This window comes from Erpetoichthys calabaricus, chromosome 1 (assembly GCF_900747795.2).
Source record: "Erpetoichthys calabaricus chromosome 1, fErpCal1.3, whole genome shotgun sequence".
NCBI classification, from domain to species: Eukaryota; Metazoa; Chordata; class Cladistia; order Polypteriformes; family Polypteridae; genus Erpetoichthys; species Erpetoichthys calabaricus.
In genome coordinates, this window is record NC_041394.2 from 301,287,385 (window position 1) to 301,308,142 (window position 20,758).

General features: G+C 39.1%; 1 protein-coding gene across 7 annotated transcripts in view; it reads right to left on the reverse strand.

The window, feature by feature from the left end:
- Positions 1-20,758, reverse strand: part of ppfia2 (PTPRF interacting protein alpha 2) — a 960,214-nt gene that overhangs the window by 131,804 nt on the left and 807,652 nt on the right. For all 7 annotated transcript variants that reach the window (XM_051919721.1, XM_051919713.1, XM_051919703.1 and 4 more), the window contains 3 exons: positions 19,659-19,790; positions 14,386-14,448; positions 7,596-7,687 (listed from right to left, as the gene is read on the reverse strand). In XM_051919721.1, coding sequence (XP_051775681.1) covers positions 7,596-7,687; positions 14,386-14,448; positions 19,659-19,790 — 287 coding nt within the window. The remainder of the gene's footprint in view (positions 1-7,595; positions 7,688-14,385; positions 14,449-19,658; positions 19,791-20,758) is intronic.

Here is a 20,758-nt window from a genome sequence, read left to right on the forward strand (position 1 = left end):
ACTGGTACTGTGCAGAAATCTTCAGCCTACTTTATCCAAGCAGTCACCAGGCATTGCATGTTATTAAATGACTGCGTCAAATAGGGAAGGCAGTTAAAATCACATTTTTGGATATTATATGCCTTGATTTGGCATGATAATGGAATAAGACCTCTTGAATCAAGAAGATTTTAAAACATCTACCTAATGCAATTAAGAAATAAAGACTTTGTACACCAACATAAGCTGTTTTCCTCAGCTGCCATTTTTAATTTCTTTAATTTCTTCTTACTCCAACATTAACTTTGTTCTTTGACTTGATTATGGCATTTAACTAAAATGAAGCAATATATTCTAACTGAATAGAAGTCATTCACAATTTCTGTGTACACTAACAGTGCTCACTGGCACATGATATTGTGCATATCTCAAGTAACATCACACATAGCCAGTCTACAATATGGAGAAGAAAAGATACAATTCATCTTGTAAAATACTACTGTAACACTCATGCAAAAAAGTAAGCGCAGACTCTTCCATTTCCCTGTTTCAAATATTAGAGGATAACTAATAATCACTTAACCCCTACAAATTTATAAACCTAGTTAAATCTAACCTGTAGTAAATATGATCATTTCGAGAAATTGTTGAGCCTTACACTGTCCATCTTTTCTTCAAGTAGAAACTTGAAGAAAGTCTGGATTTGAAGAAGATGAGGTGTGAGGACAGCATTATGAGATCAATAAGGCAGTCCAGGCAGTAGATTGTGTCACTTGCCCATGGCAGGAGTGGCGGAATTACCACAAGGATATCTTCAGATTGTAGAATGATGTCAAAAAAGCTTTGAGCAACAAGAGATCCATCCATTCATCCATTTTCCAACCCGCTGAATCAGAACACAGGGCCGCGGGGGTCTGCTGGAGCCAATCCCAGCCAACACAGGGCACAAGGCAGGAACCAATCCCGGGCAGGGTGCCAACCCACCGCAGGACACACACAAACACACACCAAGCACACACTAGGGCCAATTTAGAATCGCCAATCTACCTAGTCTGCATGTCTTTGGACTGTGGGAGGAAACCGGAGCGCCCGGAGGAAACCCACGCAGACACGGGGAGAACATGCAAACTCCATGCAGGGAGGACCCAGGAAGCGAACCCGGGTCTCCTAACTGCGAGGCAGCAGCGCTACCCACTGCGCCACCGTGCCGCCGCAACAAGAGATGTGTAGAGAAATAATCAAAGGGATGGTTTGGCCCATCCCTATTTACAGCACTGCTTAAGTTCATTAATGTTTACAGGCATTCATTTTTACAAAGATCCCAGAAGGTCCTAGTATAGCTTCTGATTGCATTTGAGCTTTAGACTTTGACATGGTCATTCCAAAACACTGATTCTTTTTACATTTCCCACGATGCAGTAATTGACCTGCTGGTTTCCTTAGGGTCATTGTACTGTTGCATTCTAATAGAAGGCCTCACAGATTTACTCTGATTTAAAAAGGAATGCATGGTGGGCTCAGTGGTTGAAAGGTGTTCAGGTCCCAGGGCTTCAAAAGTTTGGTTATGGTTATGCCATTAAAGTAGACCTTGGGTATTTTTCAAGTCAAAGATTTTTCTTACAAACATCCTATATATGCATTTGTCATGCAAAATTGCATTCTAAAGTTAATGATTTTCTATACATTTAAGCAAATATCTTGCCCACAATGGCATTTACATTGCAGTATACTGGGCATGGAGAAAAAGCTTAAAGAATTACAAAACCTGTCAATTTTTCAAGCCAAGACAGCAGTAGAGTATTGATTGCAATTGCTCACACATTGTAAAACAGTTCAAACATGTCATTTTTATATAATATAAAATTGTGAGATTCAGCCATTTTAGAAGAAGACCAGCTGTGGTTTGCTCCAGACAGCCCAAATCACAGTAAACATTTCATGCTATGCGGTTGGTTTTGTTTTGATTTACTGTACGTCTATATTGTTATGAATAGAAAACATATCTTTACCATGAGAAAAACAGAACTAAGAACATGCAATACAATGAGTATTTCCAAAAACCTTTTGTTGTTACAAACATGCATCATAAACACAGCTGTCTCGGCTGTAAAAATGGGCGTATTTCGTAAACTTTTAAGCTTTTCCTTCATGTTCCATACCCTCCATTTTAAAGTGCCAGAGCGGGCAAGATGTTTTTTCAAATTTATTGAAAGCACTTATTTTTAGAATACAACTTTGCATTTTGAATGCATATAATGCCACTTTTGTGAAGAAATAACTTCGACTTGAAAACCACCAAACCTATCCTTTAATTGTCTTGACAGAGGCCTGTTGATCCTTTTGGATTCTTAGGTATTTCTTAGAAATTGAAATTGAAAGAGGATCTGCTTACTTTTTTCACATGATTGTATTAAGAAAGTAGAACACCCTTGAACCAGATAAAGCAATTCCAGATGAAGAGATCTGATGGAAAAATAGATGTTACAGGTATCCCGAGACAGAACGTACATGAAGATGATGTCGTGGCATTGCAAGGACAGATGTGACTGTCATCTCCAGCCTAGAACTACACAACAGGTTTGGTAAACTACTCCTGAGCTATGGCTCATATACCTTTAACTATATTTTACTGTCGTTTCACTTTAGTAGACAGCTGATTTCATGTTCCTATGTGTTCAGCCACATACTACAGCATTAAATATGGACACTCTGCAGAATAAAAGATAAAAAGCAACATCTGAAATGCCATATTAAGATTAGTTTCAGACACCACTATGGAGATAAAAGCCAGACAAATGCAACAGTTAAAGTTCAGGGCAGTGATTTCTAATCAAAACTTACTTGAACAGATAAGCATGAAATGGTGTTAATAAAATTCTGAATGGGAGTGATAAAGTATCATTGCCACCATACATAATCTGGTGGATAATCTGCATTGTTTAAATTGTTTCATTACTTTATGAAGCCTAGAGGGCACCCAACCCCAGACACAACCTCACAGACACAAGTCCCATTAAAAAAAAGATGTTTTATTTTCACAACTGCTTTCCACAAAAGTTTCAGAAGTGTAGTAAACATAAATCTCTTCACATTATCTAATTTCTTACTCCTCCTCTCCAATTCCCAGACAAGCTTTGTCCACTTCCACCCAACTCGGACTCGCCTGGATGAGGTTGGGCAACTTCTTTTACCCCAGACCCGGGAGTATTTCTGGTGCTAGGGCATGGCCAGATGGAAGCACTTCTAGGTCAAATGAAAGTCCCATAAAACAAGGATGAAGAATCCCTGTACCATTCCCTGGTAGCCCTCACTGTGCCTGAGAAGGCTGTTCCAGAGGACTATAATATCCAGCATACCTTGTGGGTATCTGCACATGTACAATTGCCCAGGGAAACTGCTTGCTATTGCATTGGGGAACCCCGTAGACCTGCTGGGTTGTGTCCTCTGTCTTTCCATTTTACTGTCCTCCCGGCTGGGTATTGCTCTTGTGTCCAACCTAGCTTGGACGCCAGTGTACCCACTCTGGCACTGGCATCCTCTGCTTGTCTTCTGGAGGCGATAGGATTATCTTCACCTTTTTTCTTGTGGGCTGGCCTCCTTTCCAGTTAAAGAAATATGTTCCCTCCCGGTCAGGACACCCCTCATGCATGTCGTTCATCGCAACTTATATAATACTAGCTGTGTAAGCCCGTGTGGGGTCCTAGAAACTATTGAAATTGTCAGAAAAAAAAATTGAAATGTAGAGATGTTAGGTAATTGAAAGGGACTATTCTGGGCATTTCTCTTCTAGGAGGTTTCGTTTTGCCGACACCCTTGCATTGTTTGTGCATTAACGGCTAAGCGACTGTCTTTGCATGACAAATACATATGTAGAATGTTTGTAAAGAGGGATACCATTTTGCCGATGTGCTCACCTCGCTTCTGTATTAGCGGCTAAGCGAGTGACTCTTCTGAGGTTTCGTTTTGCCGACGTGCTGGCCTCGCTTGTGTATCCTCGGAGGCGAAGCTCTTACCCCGACTTCACCTTTCACGTCCGGGCCAGACAGACACACACACTTCTACGCGTAAACATTTATATATACGATACATAAAATATTACAACAACAGGAAATTTCAATTAATAATTCTGTAATTATAGAAAAACTTATCTTCAGGGATGACTGTTTTACTGTGTTGCAATTTCCTAAGAATGTATGAAGAGCGAAGTGTAAATTGTGTACTGCTACACAGTTGCTATGATGGAGGAAATAATTTGTAAGACAAATGTAACAAAGTGATAGCAAAATCAAGAGACAAAATTCAAGAACAAATTAAAAAGATTCTCATGTCCTCCTTGCATCTCTGCTTCTGCCATTCAGATAGCAAGACCTTCTTCCCATTAGTGAGCTTTTATGACAACTTAACCTTACAGCTCTAGACATGCTGACTAGAGAAAAACACAATTTCAAGGTCCAAGTGCTTGGAGTGCCCTGCTGGTTAAAGCTCAGCATGTGTGCCATTAGAAAGCAGACAAACCTCAATATGCATGTTCAGTTGTGCCTACAGAGCGATGTGCCTTTGACCTTTAAACCTCACTATTGTTTATATGCTTCAAAATGAGAATTACTACCCATAAACCTGGGCTGCAGTCATAGCTAATTCTTCTTGGCATCTGTAAGTCATTTCAAACTTCACTGAAATCATGGGATATCACTTAATAGAGGGTGAGAGAAAAAATCATCATTATAATCTAAACCAAGTGCTAGGTGACCTGTGTCACTCTTACATGTCACAGTCCAGGGGCCTCATGTATAACACGTAGAATTCACACTAAAACATGGCGTCAGGACAAAAGCGGAAATGTGCGTACGCACAAAAAAATCCAGATGCATAAATCTATGTGTTCGCCAACTTCCATGTTCTTCCACTCCATAAATCCCAGTCAGCGTGAAAAGTAATGCACATGCACGCGCCTGCTGCCCCACCCAAACTCCTCCCAGAATTACGCCTCTTTGAATAAGAAAATCAATATAAATAGCCCTTAAGCTCTGCGTTCTATGAAAAGACAATGGCAAAAGCATAGGGGAAAATAGAAGAAGAGAATACCAAGTGGAGGCAAGGAAAAATGTACTATTTGTAGGTTTAAACAGTGGTATAAACAACAAAAGGAAGTTAATCGAGTGACATAGAGTGTCAGAAAAACTCAAAAGCTCAAAGTTGTCAGATATCGCCATGAAAAGGCAAGTCGTAGCCCACCGCCTGAGTGTCATATGAAAGCTTATTAGGGTACAGAGAAAAGAAAAAAAATAGGGACACTGAGAAAAAAGCACGAAATGTCAACTTTAAATTCAAAATTTTCACTTTAATCACACAGTTTATTAAAGTAGAACATCATAAACTTAATCTTTAAATTGTTTAATTTACTAGTTTCTCAAATCCCATTATAACTAAAGTAACATGTTAAATGCTTTGTTTTGCAATTGATCTTCTATGTGCTCTGTGTGTGTGAATCACTATGTGCTTCTTAAACGGGCTTTCTCTTCCTTCGACTGGAAACAGAATCCATTACATTCGTGATATTACAGCTCTCTGAATAATTAAAATACTGAGATGTATACTTGATATGATTTTCATGATGATAGGAGTTAAAGCATGTTATTAAACAGGGGAACACGGTGGCGCAGTGATAGTGACGAGCCAGCACCCTGTCCAGAGATTTTCCTGCCTCCCGCAAGATTCTTGCACGACCTTCGATGAAATAATTTATTGCAGCAGTACTGTCTCTTTCAAATGTACTAACCCCTAATTCCTGTCCTTCCTTTTCTTTCTCCAAATACCCAATCGCCACATAGTCGGCTCTGTAATAGATGTCAAGCCATCTGTAAGCTTAGAATGCCGATTCTTCAAAACTTTTAAGGAACATTGAAATATCTTTGTAGTACATGTTTAATTATTCCATCCATCTATCCTTCCAGTGTCATGCCAGCCCTAGCAAGAATACAGTGCGAGGCAGGAACTCATCACTAGCGCTGTGACACCGTGTCCTCACATGTTTAATTATTAACAATATAGATTATTTAAATGATGCTAACATTTTATCTGTAGAATGTAATAAACATATTTTGCTGCATTTCATCTCAAAAATGATATCGTCATCATATGTAAATACGTGCTTTATAAAGTGGCTCAGGTTGTGCAATATTACAACTGTATCGCAAGTTTACAGTGAGGTAATTGTACTAATAAGTACAAAGCGTTCTACAAGGAGCACTTGGTGGACTGATTGAGTGCATTTATAGTTCTTGGGATGAAACTGTTTCTGAAGCGTTTGCCATATGAGAGCAGTTCAATAGACAGCATGGCGGAGGCAGCATGTGCTTGATGCTGTATACCAATAATTCTCTTTCCAATCAGCTGCTGTAGAGCTGTGATTCACACTCAGATACAGTGATATAAATACTCTTGTGGTGGTGCAGTGAGAGTAATATGGAAAAAGATGATCCGCTGTGGCAGCCCGTAATGGGAGCAGTTGAAAGAAGAAGAAGAAGGTGCAGCGAGAGTAACAATGCCAATGTAGAATAGTTTGACCATTCCATGAACCATTATCTTGTTACATGTTAATTACAATCAGATGCATTAAACTAATAAATAATAAGCAGTTTATTTCAGTGTATTTATAAAGACGTGTCAGGGATGTGCATCTAAAAAACAAAGGGAAACCACACTGGAACAAAAGCACTGCTTTGAAGCTGGGTGCTGCCAGTTTGCAAAACCAAGCGAAAAACTTGCATACGCCAAGCATTTAGCTGGCGTGAAAATGTGCGTGGCTTTATGCTAAGTTTAGGTTTTATACATCACGATTTGAGCATGGAAACGTGCTTACGCAACATTTTTGTGCATACGCACCGTTTATACATGAGGCCCCAGGACACTTGAATGTTCACTTTAGTATGTGGAATATTTCAGTTCTCAGCAAGTTGTTGTGATCTTCTACTCAATGTACTGTATGCTGCTCTCTTAATTTAATCCACTGCGGGAAGTATTCATGTGTTTGGTTACCGCAAGAATGAATTAATGCTGACAGTTCCATATTTCTGTTTAAGTTGCCATCAATATCTGCCCATATGCATATGCTACATGTTTGTTATTTGTTATTTTTATATAATGGCTTTTCATGTGGTGGTCTTTAACCAATAAAGAATTGCTGCTAAGAGAAATAATGGAATAAATACACAAGATACTGACAAAGAACTACAGTGGGCAATGCTAATGTCTCCCAGCCCAAGAGTCCTGGGTTTGTGCCATTTCAGCTCAATTTAACATTGCTGTATCTCACAATACAATGAATAGTAACCAAATCAGTCACTGTCTGTAAGTAGTTTGTCAATTTTCTTTGGGTATGTATACATTTTCTGTAGGTAGTCCATATTTGCTCCCACATCCCAAGTTATGTTAATTGGTGATTTTAAATTGGCTCCGTATGTGTACAGACATTAGTGTTTTGCCTTGCTGTTCAGAATTGCACCCCATGCTGTTAAGGGAAAAGGTTTCATCCACCATATCTCTGAAATGACTGGTTTAGGAAGCTCTGTAAATTGATAGATGAATTTACAATAGGCCTCTTTCAGTGCACTTACCTGCATAGTGTCGATTCAATTAAAGGGCCGGCCCTCATCTTAAATTGCTCAAGTTCTGCTCTAAGCTTTTCTACATCTTCACCCAAACGATCCTTCCAAAAAAAAAAAAAAAAGTTACTTTTAACTCAGTTGTGCAATTGCTGTGAAGCCAAACATTGGTGGAATAAAACACTATGATAGATATTTTTTAATAAAGATACTGAAAGGCTTCTAACAGATTTATTTCTAGATATAGTTCAAATAAATCTGCATCCACCAAGCCTGTCAGCTTCTATTATAACAGGCACTTATTTGTGCAGAAACGTTTCTGTAACGCTGAACTCAATAGACTGACTGATTATATGACAGAGGAGCTGCAATATGCTACATGAGTCACTGCCAACAGACAATGTAGCACCCATAAACACAAACTGTTGTTAAGAAGTTAGGATATACATTACTCTGTAAAATGAAATACACAATGCAGCAGTGGAGAAATTAAAGACAGTCCCTTTGAGTATATTTAAAGTGGGTTTTGCTGTAGCTCCATCTATTAATACGTAAATCATTTGATTAAAAAGTAATATCAAACTAGAGTAGTTGTAGGGGGAGCAAAGATGAACTATGAAAAGCAAGAGGTGACTTGGCCCTGTCTACGAACGGCACAGTTGATGCAGATCTTCATTTCATCCCACCTCTTACATGCCCCTCAGTAAACTCCTTTTTAAATAAGATTATTCAAATGCCTGCTTGCACATTCAGAGTAAGAATAATAACAGCACAGCATGGTTTAAGAATACAAAAAATGTCAGTTTGAGATGCTTAGGACATCTCAGTTGAGTAATTTCTTTAAATTCTAACAAGATTTACAAAACAAAATTTGTAGAGCAATTGTCTCTGTATTAATACCCATCTTCTGTCATTTTTCATTCATTGATCCATAATTTTTATGAATTTGGTTCACCACAGAGATGAAGGGGAGCAGAGTTTATGCCAACAACACTGGATGGAAGGCACGGTCCAGTCCCATGCTGGGCACCAGTCCATTGCAGGCTAGACTCTTATTATACCTTTACTCATATATAGTGGAAAAAAACTTGGAGTCTGCAATCAACCTAACTATCCCTTATGTTTTTCATTTGGCAGGAAAATGAGACTGTGCAAAGAAGAGTCCAAACAAACTTCTCAAAGCTAGTCGCTGGACCAGACTTTGAGGCAGCAGAATTAACAGTGTAAAAAAATTGACAAACAAGAGGAGACCATTCAGCTCATTAAGAGTGTTTCTTTACTTAATAGCTAATCTGTCCCAATATCTCATCCAGATACTTCTTAAAGGTTGTCAGGATTTCTCAACTACATGTCCCAGTAATCTGGTCCAGATTTGTAATACTCTTTTCATAAAGACATGCTTCCTTACTTCAGTCCTAAGTGCACTTTCCCTTAATTTCCACTGGTGCCCTCCAGTATGTGATTCACTGTTAAACTGAAAGAATTCTGTTGGATCGACTTTATCAATGCCATAGAGGATATCAAACACCTAGAGGTCCCCACGCTGAGTCCACAGCTCAAGACTAAAACAGATCTGCCAGAGTGTGATATGTCCATAAGTCCTGAGGTGCACCTGCTTGTTCTTCTCTGAATAGCTTCAAATGCTGGTCTGTCTTTCTTGTAGAGTGGTGACTAGAACTGCACACAATACTCCAGATGTAGTCTCACGAGTGCATTATATAGTCTGAGTACAATATCCCCTGATTTGTATTCAATAATTTTTATGATATAACCTAACATTTTATTTGCCTTTTTAATCGCTTCTGCACATTGCTTAGATTATGAAAATGCTGTGTCAAACCCCAAAATCCTTTTCAGACGTTTCTTCCTGTACAACAGAGTCATTCCATAATTAAAATTGATGTTCCATATTTCCATGTGTAGCACTTTGCACTTTTCTATTTAATAATTTTATTGATTTTATTGAAATCACACAACATTCCATACAAATAGATCAATTTTACAAAAATAGGATTGAAAACAAATCAAACCCCACCCCTGAGAAAGAGAGCATGGGCAGCAGAATAAAACTTAAAGCTAGTAAAAATAAATAAATAGATAAATTAATCAGTGAATAAAGATAAATGGAGAAGAAAAAAAAATGGGGAGAGAATCTGCTTCCTCAGTGTTTTAAAAGCTTATTCTAAAATATTATTGATTAGATCCTGCCAGGTTTTGAAAAATTTCTACACATATCCTTTAAGTGAGAATTAGTTTTTTTCCAATTTCAAATAATATAAAATATCAGTTACCCACTAACTTAAAAGAGGAGAGTTAGGATTCTTCCAGCTGAGGAAAATAAGTCTACATGCCAATAGTGTAGTGAAAGCAATCACAGTTTGTTTGTCCTTCTCCACTTTAAGCCCATCTGGAAGTACACCAAACACAGCTGTTAGTGGATTAGGAGGGATTGTGACACCAAGGCTGTCTGAAAGGCACTTAAAAATCTTAAAATGTTAATTTGGTGCAGGCCCAAAACATGTGACCCAGTGAGACTGAAACTTGATTGCAGCGTTCGCAGGTTGGATCTTGCCTTGGAAACATTTTGGACAATTTTAAATGAGACAGATGTGCTCGATCTATAATTTTTAGTTGAATAATTGTATGCTGGGTGGCACGGTGGAGCAGTGGGTAGCGCTGCTGCCTCGCAGTTGGGAGACCTGGGGACCCGGGTTTGCTTCCCGGGTCCTCCCTGCGTGGAGTTTGCATGTTCTCCCCGTGTCTGTGTGGGTTTCCTCCGGGCGCTCCGGTTTCCTTCCACAGTCCAAAGACATGCAGGTTAGGTGGACTGGTGATTCTAAATTGGCCCTAGTGTGTGCTTGGTGTGTGGGTGTGTTTGTGTGTGTCCTGCGGTGGGTTGGCACCCTGCCCAGGATTGGTTCCCTGCCTTGTGCCCTGTGTTGGCTGGGATTGGCTCCAGCAGACCCCCGTGACCCTGTGTTCGGATTCAGCGGGTTGGAAAATGGATGGATGGATAATTGTATACTTTGCACATTTGGAGCTCAAGTGAATTGTCTGCATTGCTACCTTCCACTCCTTTTCTGAGATGTTGAGTGAGAGTTACTTTTCCCACTTTTCTATTTTAAACTGCATTTCCCAAGGGATCACCCAGTCCTGAAACTTTTCCAGGTCTTCTTGAACTGTTTTTGTTGCCTCCTCAGTGTCCGTCACTCCTTCAGCTTTAAACACTATGCCACCTGCACATTACAAGTTAAGACTTGTATTGTATTGACAGGCTGTTTGCAGATTCAGGAAAACTAGAAATCTAGTAAAGTAACTGAAACACTTAAAATCGGTATTTTTGTTTTCTTAGATAGGATGTGACATCACTAGACACATCAAACGCAGCTAAATCTGAATCTTCTCATCCCCTTTGGCACTTATGGTGAACCTTTCATTGGAGCGAGCCATTTATGAGCATGGAGACAGTGGCTGAATGTGATAGCGGTAAGATGGCTGGTATAATTATTTAAAAATCTGATATGGGCAGTAAATTACTTTCTCCACAATCAGATTAAATTAGATTAGATTAGATTTGATACACATTATTAATCCCATGGATAAATTCAGATGCATACAGCTGCAGAAACTTAAAAATAAAGATACAAACTCATAGGACAGAAAATACAGCCAATCAATCAATCAATCAGTAAATAAATAAATAAAATAATGAGTACATTGGGTGGAAGCATTGAATTGCCTGATAGCAGTGGGTAGGAAAGACTCCCAAACCGTGGTAGAATAAGCCTGTGGCTAATAGTGCTCCAAGAGAGCACCTCCTGGAGGAGAAGGAGATGATTTTTCATGATGGCATCCAATTTTTCTACCATCCTCTTTTCCACCACAGCTTCCACTGTGTCCAGGGATTGCCTAATGAATGGAGCAGGCTTTCCTGATAAGTTTGTTCGGGCATTGTGCTTCTTTTATGACTACAGAATACAGAATATAGTATTAACCAAAAAATATGCAATACTCATTTTCACTACTTCAATTTAAAGAGCTGGAATGTTGAATTTAACTCAACATTTTTTTAAAAATGTAAAAATGTGCATGCCAAATTTTGTGATTTTAAGAGTAGTGGTTTGACTATAGCTGGTTTCAGCCTTCAAAACTTTAAACCTTAAAAGTTTGAAGCCAAAGAGTTGGATTTCATCCAAAAACTTTCAGCTATTAAAGATAATAAGTGCAAGTGGTCCACAAAGTTTCATAAGAATTGGTCAATTTGTTCACAAGTTAAATTTCCACAAAATGTATTAACACAGGCACACATCTTTCCAGAAATCCAATTATTTCTCATGAAAACAATGCTTCCTCCATACATGAAATATGTAGAAAGTAAAAAATTATTTACTAAGTGAATATAGTATGTAGGGGATGAAGTAAAACTGTAAAAGTGGAAAAAGAATTTGTGCAGATTGGTAAAAAAAGTAGAAATAATCAGGTAAGATATTAGTCAAAATACAAGAAAACTATTAAACAAAGAGAGCGCACTTGTTAGCAAAGGCCAATAAATGCAGGGATGCATTAAAAAGCCACTAAAACGTAGACATGAACGGCTCAAAGAGAGAGCAACAGATAGGATTCTATTTAAATGAGGGAGCTGATAAACTGCAAAATAACAATTAATAATAATAATAATACATTTTATTTATATGGCGCCTTTCCCATGCTCAATTATATATAGTAGTTGTAGTTGCTAAACCTTAAAAATTGCAAGATATACATACTGTACCATACACAATGTCTATGAGATAGGTGCGGCCAAAAAACTGCACATAGAAGCCTGAATATTGGGTGAATATGAAGAACAAACATGCATGCTTTACAAAGTACATCACTTATATAAAGTACATAGTCATAGTTGTGAAAATAGTCTCTTTGAGCTTTTAAAAAGTGAGGGCTTTAATGCTCAGAGTCTTGGAGTTCCTTATGATCTGATAAAAAAAAACATGACAAATCTCTTCCAACCATCATGGGAAACGGCTGCTCAGTCACAGAAACATGCAGCTTGAAGGGGCTATGTGACCAATAGTAGAATCTAACTTGAAAAATTAAAAAAAAATGCCAAGCTGGCATGCCTATCAACTCAGTTCACTTTCTCATATACTGTACAAGGTATAGGCAACGTATTGAAATTGTTCAAAAATCCGACTTCAAGATTTAGATGAATCTTGACGTTTTAGACCTCCCCGAGTCTGAAAATGCCATTTTTGGAATTATGTCTGTGTGTCTGTCTGTGTGTGTGTCTGTGTATATAAACACAATAACTTGAGTAAGTTTTCAGTTAGGTCAACCAAGTCTTGCATACAAGTATTAGTTACAAAATGTAGATTTCTATCAACGTTTGAGCTATTTCCACTAACCGGAAGTGGTATGTTTTTATTCATGGAGCTGCAGAGCGTGATTTATTCAACTTTACTTTTATAATAATTGTTCAATATATACTGCTCAAAAAATTAAAGGAACACTTTTTAATCAGAGTATAACATTATTAATTAAACTTCTGGGCTATTGATCTGGTCAGTTAATTAGCAGAGGGAGTTGGTAATCAGTTTCAGTTGCTTTGGTGTTAATGAAATTAACAACAGGTGCACCAGAGGGGCAACAATGAGACAACCCCCAAACAGGAATTGTTTAACAGATGGAGGCCACTGACATTTTTCCCTCCTCATCTGTTTTTTCACTAGTTTTGCATTTGGCTACTGGTAGCATGAGGCGATACCTGGACCCTACAGAGGTTGCACAGGTAGTCCAACTTCTCCAGGATGGCACATTAATACGTACCTTTGCCAGGATGTTTGCTATGTGTCCCAGCACAGTCGCAAGGGCATGGAGGAGATTCCAGGAGACAGGCAGTTACTGTAGGAGAGCTGGGCAGGGTCATAGAAAGTCCTTAACCCATCAGCAGGACCGGTATCTGCTCCTTTGCTCAAGGAAGAGCAGGATGAGCACTGCCAGAGCCCTGCAAAATGACCTCCAGCAGGCCACTGGTGTGAATGTCTCTGACCAAACAATAAGAAACAGACTTCATGAGGGTGGCCTGAGGGCCCAACGTCCTCTAGTAGGATTCTATGCACACTGCCCACCACCATCAGTGGAGCTCGATTGGCATTTGCCATACAATACCAGAATTGGCAGGTCCACCACTGGCACCCTGTCCTTTTCAAAGATGAGAGCAGGTTCACCCTGAGCACATGTGACAGACGTGAAAGGGTCTGGAGGAGCAATGGAGAACGTTATGCTGCCTGTAACATTGTTCATCCAGAATGATTTTTTTCCCATTGAGACCTGATACGTTTTCAAAGTGTTCCTTTAATTTTTTTGGGCAGTTTATTATTAATTTGGTTTGATTTGTTATTGATGGTTCTTTAATGTACATAATATAAAAATATAATCATTGTGTTGCGGTTTACTCCTCAAATATTCATCCCCATATCTGAGTATATGAGAAAGTCTAGGGGAGACCACTCCCGATTTTTATGTTAACTTTAGTGCACCATGACTTATGTTAAAAATCAATGTAACAACAGAAGCACTTCTAAGTGTTATACAATCAGACTGCCTGCCCCTCCTTAATATAGAAACATAAAGAGGTCACTTTCAAATTTCTTTTGTTAATTGGTTTAACATTGTCAAGGAGACTGGATGGTTAAGGTAAACAAAGGCAAAAATGAACATTCTCAAGGGTTTCAATATCTCGAGACACTATAAAGATAAATGTACTTGAAAAATGGTAAGCAAAAAGAAACTGAGTAATAAATACCTTCTCATGAAGTGAGTCCTCCAGCTGTTTCCGGAAGGTCTCCGAGTCTTGTATTAAAACGTTCTGTGGAAAAAAAAACATTACTATTAGTCATCACAAAGGAAAGAACAGATTTTGCCAAAGAGAAATCTTGAATCACTTAGGAAATCCATGTGAGGATGCAAATCATTATGGAAGAAATGTACAATCTTGTTAGTGCTTTGTTAGGGAAAAAATAAAAGATACAGACACTCACTACTCAGAGATAAGCTAAGCAAACATATGCTAATTGATTTTATGAACTGTATGTAACAGCGCTGAGATGCTTTGCAAAGAACCATCAGGATGAAATATGGAGTTTATCGAAGACAGAACCAGTAAAGCAATAACAAAAGAAGCCTTTCAAAATGTCCAACAGCAGTATTACTGATATTTGATACACTTTCTTCTTGTTCAGTAAATTATTACTTGACACACACACACACACACACGCACACAAACACACACATGCAGGATACATCGATCAGCCAACAACATCTGATGAATATTGTGTAGGTCCCCCTCCACCCCTCAAACAGCTCTGACCTGTCCTTCATGGACTCCACAAGGACCTCAATGGATCTGAGTTGTTTTTCCAGCACACCCCACAGATCGGCTTGAGATCTGGGGATTTGGAAGCCATGTCAACACCCTGAACCCTTTGTCCTGTTCCTTAAACACTTCCTGAACAATTTTCGCATTAACTTGCTGAAAGAGGTCACTGCCATCAGAGGATACCGTTGCCATGAAAGGCAACAATAAATATATAGTATATGTGGTCTGCAACAATCTTTAAGTAGGTGGTACATGTCAAAGTAACATTCAGAAGAATGCCCTCAGCCAAGGTTTCCCAGCAAAACACTGCCCAGAGCATCACACTGCCTTTACAGGCTTGCCTTCTTCCCATAGTGCATCTTCATTCCATCTCTTTCCCAGGTAAGCAACATACGTGCACTCGGCCGTCCACATGATCTAAAGGAAAGTGTGATTCATCTGACCAGGCCACATTCTTCCATTTCTCCAAAGTCGAGTTCTGATGCTTATGTGCCATTGTAAATGCATTTAGTGGAGAACAGGGGTCAGCAAGAGCAGTCTATCTGGTCTATGCCCTGTATGCAGCAAGGTGCGATTCACTGTGTATTCTGATATCTTTCTATTATGGCCAGAATGAAGTCTTCCAGCAATATGTGCTGCAATACCTCTTCTGTGGGATCGGACCAAATGATCATTGAACATTGGGCACCCACAACCCTGTTGCTGGTTCACCGGTTGTCCTTTCTTGGACCATTTTTGGTTGGTACTAACCACTGCATACTCAAAACACCCCATAAGATCTGCTATTTTGGAGATGCTCTGATCTAGTCATGTATCCATCACTATTTGGTCCTTGTCAATGTTGCTCAGAATTTTCCTACTTCCCACAGCATCATCTTCAAGAACTGACTGTTCACTTCCTTCCTGGCATATCCTACCCCTTGACGGGTATCCATTGTAACAAGAAAATCAATGTTATTCACTTCACCTGTTAATGGTTTTAATGTTGTGGCTGATTGATGTATAGTGTAAAGTGACACAGTTGTGTGGTGACGATGCCCAACGACATGGCTAGCAACATGATGAAGACTCACTTTGTGGAACCCCATCTCTTTTTCTGTGAATTTGTTACTTTTACACCCTCCATCTATTATTCAGCCTGTTTAATCCAGTAGAAGGCTGCAGGGGCTAGAGCAAATTGCAGTATTATGGAATGAACCTTGGACAAGGAGTCAGTCCTTCACAAGGTGGACTCAAGCAGACATTCACTCAGACAATAACTCATATAGGCCCAATTTTAAATATTGGCATGGTTTTAAAGATTATACTTTATAGGGAGCCTACCCTATAAATCAGTATGGTTTTTTACTGTTGTTGCATCTTTGTTACCTGTAAATGTTCATTTCATAAGTCAATCTGATCAAGGCAGATGATGTTGTTTGGCTGGCATTCACATGCTTCTTAAAGGTCCCACCTCCAAATCGCAATACTTAGGTAGTCACCTTACGCCAACATATAGAAATATATACGATATAAAGTAGAAAATTACAGATTGTATCAGAATATTTCTAGCAAATGCTCATGTAGAGATTGTGCTTTATTTATGTAGAGTACGTATGTATGTATGTATGCATGTATGTGTTTATTTATTTTTATTTAACAGCTAGAGGTGGCCTGGTTAAACAGTAGCATTACAGGAAAGTCCTTGCTCTGATACAATAGTCAGAAGAATTTCCTCCAATGGATGTTATTATGTGCTTATCCAATTATTTGGTCACCCAATGTGGCAATTTTGATTTGCCCGCAGTCCCAAAATTAGATTTGACATTTTGGTGTTAGGTAGAATTGCCCAAAATAAAACAAGAATATGAGACTCCTTCTCCCTACATTTTGAAATGAACTGGTACTCTGTTGAGGGTTGTTTCTTGACTTGCACCAAGTGTTGCTGGGATAGTCTCTGGCCCTCAGTAACCATAAATTGGATTAAGTCGACAGGAGAGTATTGTTTTATGTTTCTGGCTGAACATATGAGAAGCTGAGAAGAGGACCTACTTTATTTATAGACAGAGCAATGGAGGCTGTCTTCACTGAGATGACACAATCCAAGGGAAAGTGGGGAATTAAGCATTAATTTACATAGACAGTTACACATTTAAAAACAAGTTTTGCTTCCAGCTACAGTCTGGCCCGGAACGACACCAGATGGAGCAAACTATTGTGCACCTTGGGAAACAGAGGCAGACTGACTGACACTGATGAAGAATTGATGGAGACAGTTGCCAGCTTTTTTATGCTATACATACAGTAGCTCTCCAAAGACCACAGACTCCAGATTGTGAGCTGTAAATTTACTGCAATGGTTTCTTCAAGAAAAACAAACTGATAAAAGGTCAACAAGTTAGATGTTTAATTCTAGTCTGTCTTTTTGTTCATTTGTATTTTATTTCTTTCTGTTTCTGTATTTTTTCATTGTCTCTATGTAGCTACACTAGTTAAGCCTTAATACATAATACTGAATTATGTGAATATGTCTGTAAGCACAACTTGAAAATGATTGTCCAATCCCTGTGCTAGAAACTTGACTTAGCTGGGGTGAATGTGCCAAAGGAATAGGCAGAAAATCACTCTTAACTAGCGTGCAGAGCTGATACACACTGGAAAAACTTACAAGTGATATTGGCAGCACAATGTGACTCAATCAAATATTAAAGTGTGGGAGATGAATATTTATGCAACTTGCAGATCAAATAAGATAAATCCACAAATATATTTTAAATAATGTCTCATATATTGAAGACACCATGGGAAATTTATATACAACTGCACTAAACACTAAAACTCGGAAATCCCTCTTCATACAAAGGATTATTAGAATCTGGAACAAACAATTGAGTCATAAAGTTGAAGTGGCAAACTTGACAACTTTCAAGAGAATCTGGGTATGATATCGGGACAGCTTTATCAGCTTGTCAGATTAGCTTGATTGACTTAACAATTCTATTACCTGCCTTTAACAGGCACTGTGGATAATATAATATAATATAATATAATATAATATAATATAATATAATATAATATAATATAATATAATATAATATAATATAATATAATATAATATAATATAATATAATGCAGCATGGGTGGCACGGTGGCGCAGTGGGTAGCGCTGCTGCCTCGCAGTTGGGAGACCTGGGGACCTGTGTTCGCTTCCCGGGTCCTCCCTGTGTGGAGTTTGCATGTTCTCCCCGTGTCTGCGTGGGTTTCCTCCCACAGTCCAAAGACATGCAGATTAGGTGGATTGGCGATTCTAAATTGTGTGCTTGGTGTGTGGGTGTGTTTGTGTGTGTCCTGCGGTGGGTTCGCACCCTGCTCGGGATTGGTTCCCTGCCTTGTGCCCTGTGTTGGCTGGGATTGGCTCCAGCAGACCCCCGTGACCCTGTGTTCAGATTCAGCGGGTTGGAAAATGGATGGATGGATAATGCAGCATAGTGGCACAATGGTAGCACTACTGTCTCATAACAAGGAGACTGGGGTTCACATCCTGGGTGCCACCTGCTTCGAGCTTGTATGTTCACCCCATGTCCGTGTGGGTTTCCATCCATATTCCAAAACTGACCCATGTGTTTTTGCATTCGCCCTATGATGGACTTATACCCTGTCCTGTTGTTGTTCCTGCCTTGCACCTAAAGTTTGCCCAGATAGGCTCCAGCTTTCCCATGACTATGCCCTCGATAAGTGGGGTAAGAAAATGAATGAATAAATGAATGAAAGAATGAACGAACTGGTAATAGAATCCACACAACTATCTGTTTTTAAATGCCATTTATCCAAGTAAGGCTCATAAGGAGTTGCTGCCTATGCCAGTAAGAGTGTGCATGAAGCTAAATCCAACTCCTGACAAAGTGCCAATCCTTCACAGGGCACAATCATACAAACACTCATATTCATTCATATTGTGCCAAGAAATTACATTTTTATCTTATCATTTTTGTGCATATCTAGTGCCCATAAATTTTTATGTAAGTGTTGTGATAGACAGCCGGTAGCTCAATCCAGCCAGGACGTCCCTGAACTGGAAGAATGGAGGAAGGCAGCTTTTCCAGGACACTGCCTCCCCCAGAACACTAGATGACAGCTCCCCTGGACGGTAGATGTGCCCCAGATTCCCTCAGGGCATCCTGGGATATGGAGTCTGCTTTCTCAGCCCTGTTGGGTGCCGTCGGTGCCACCAGGGGGAGCTCATAAAGGACCTGGGGACTCGTACTTCACCTACAACCTGGAAGTACTTCAGAGTCAGGAAGACGGAAGCCCACGGTACTTCCGGGCTACTTAAGAACTGATGATTTGCCGTTTGACCGGGAAGAACTTAAGAACTGATGATTTGCCGTTTGACCGGGAAGAAGAGCAGGAGCACTTCCAGGTCAAGGAATATATAAAGGACTGGTGAAGACCCAGCAAGAGAGCCGTAGTTGGGAAGAGGGTAACGGAGCTTGCTAGGAGTTGTAGTGAATAGAGGAGCTTTATTACTGTGTGTTGTATTGCCTGTTGATTGTGGTTGTGGTGCTTTAAAAGGCACACTAAAGAGGATTAAAGGAATTAAAATACCTTTGGTGATTTTACCCGATGTACGGCGTACTGTCTGTTGGGGGTAAAGGTGAGCAACAGCGCCACCAAGTGTCTACCTTTTTACAGTGTACAATTTGTAGGCTAACCATACTTACCTTTTCTTCTAAGGCAGCCATTCTTTCTTTTAGGTGCAGCTGAAGACGTTCATTTGACTCAGTTAGAAGTCGGTCCACTGTATCTGACAGCCGTTTATTGTGCTCTTCATTCATTTTCTCTCGTTGACGGGCCTGAATGATGACAAGCAGCATTAGAGGATATTGGTGTACAAAAAAATTATTTTTCTCTATATCTAAATGCCAGGAAATATCATGCAAAATATGTTAAACAGATATGACTTAATCAGTGCAACAATAGCAAAATACATTAATGTTTGCTAGAATGATTTATAATATGAAACACAGACAAACATCATATTAGTGCTTTCCAATTATAAATATTTGTCCTTAGTGTCTCAAGCAGAATGCCTAATGGAAGAGTCTAAAGGAAGGAGGCTAGTGCTTATGTTTTATGTATAGTACGTACTCTCCTATACCAAAATCTCCTACAAATAAAAAGTGAAACTACTCAAAATAAATAATGCTGGTTATCAGTGGAGAAAGACCTGGATCTCTTGTTTTAAAATAAAGAATAAACACTCATGCTGTTTACTTTAAAGTAGTTGGCGTTCTCACAGTGTTAAAGCCATGTAACCCTTACATACATTAAAGTGCCCAAAGTAATTTGTTTCCACTTGCAAATTTTAGGTACTAATGAACAAATGGTGAGAAGAAGTATATTATTTTGTATGATCATATACTGTAAATATGCTAACTTTGCTGCATACAGAATTAAAAACTTAAAATAGTAAAATCTCATTTTATAAAGGATTACCAGTTTTCCTCCAACATCTTGAAGAAATTGGTAAAGGTTAAAGGAAAAGTGATTACAGCATTTCTATCTTTGTTATATTAAGTTCTAGGCTGGGGTGCCTCTTATGCCTGGGTTAGATTTATACAATACCTGGCACCACTGCACTGCCGTCCAGTATAATATCATGTTATCTTTAAAGCTCTTCCACTGAATAATCAAACCATGAATGTCAACATACCAGATTAACTGTCAACATTTCTTACCAACCTACCAGACACCTAAGAATCGCTGAGGCCGGCCTTCTCATTATTCCATAGACTTTTTATGCAGTAGGCCTTTAGCCATG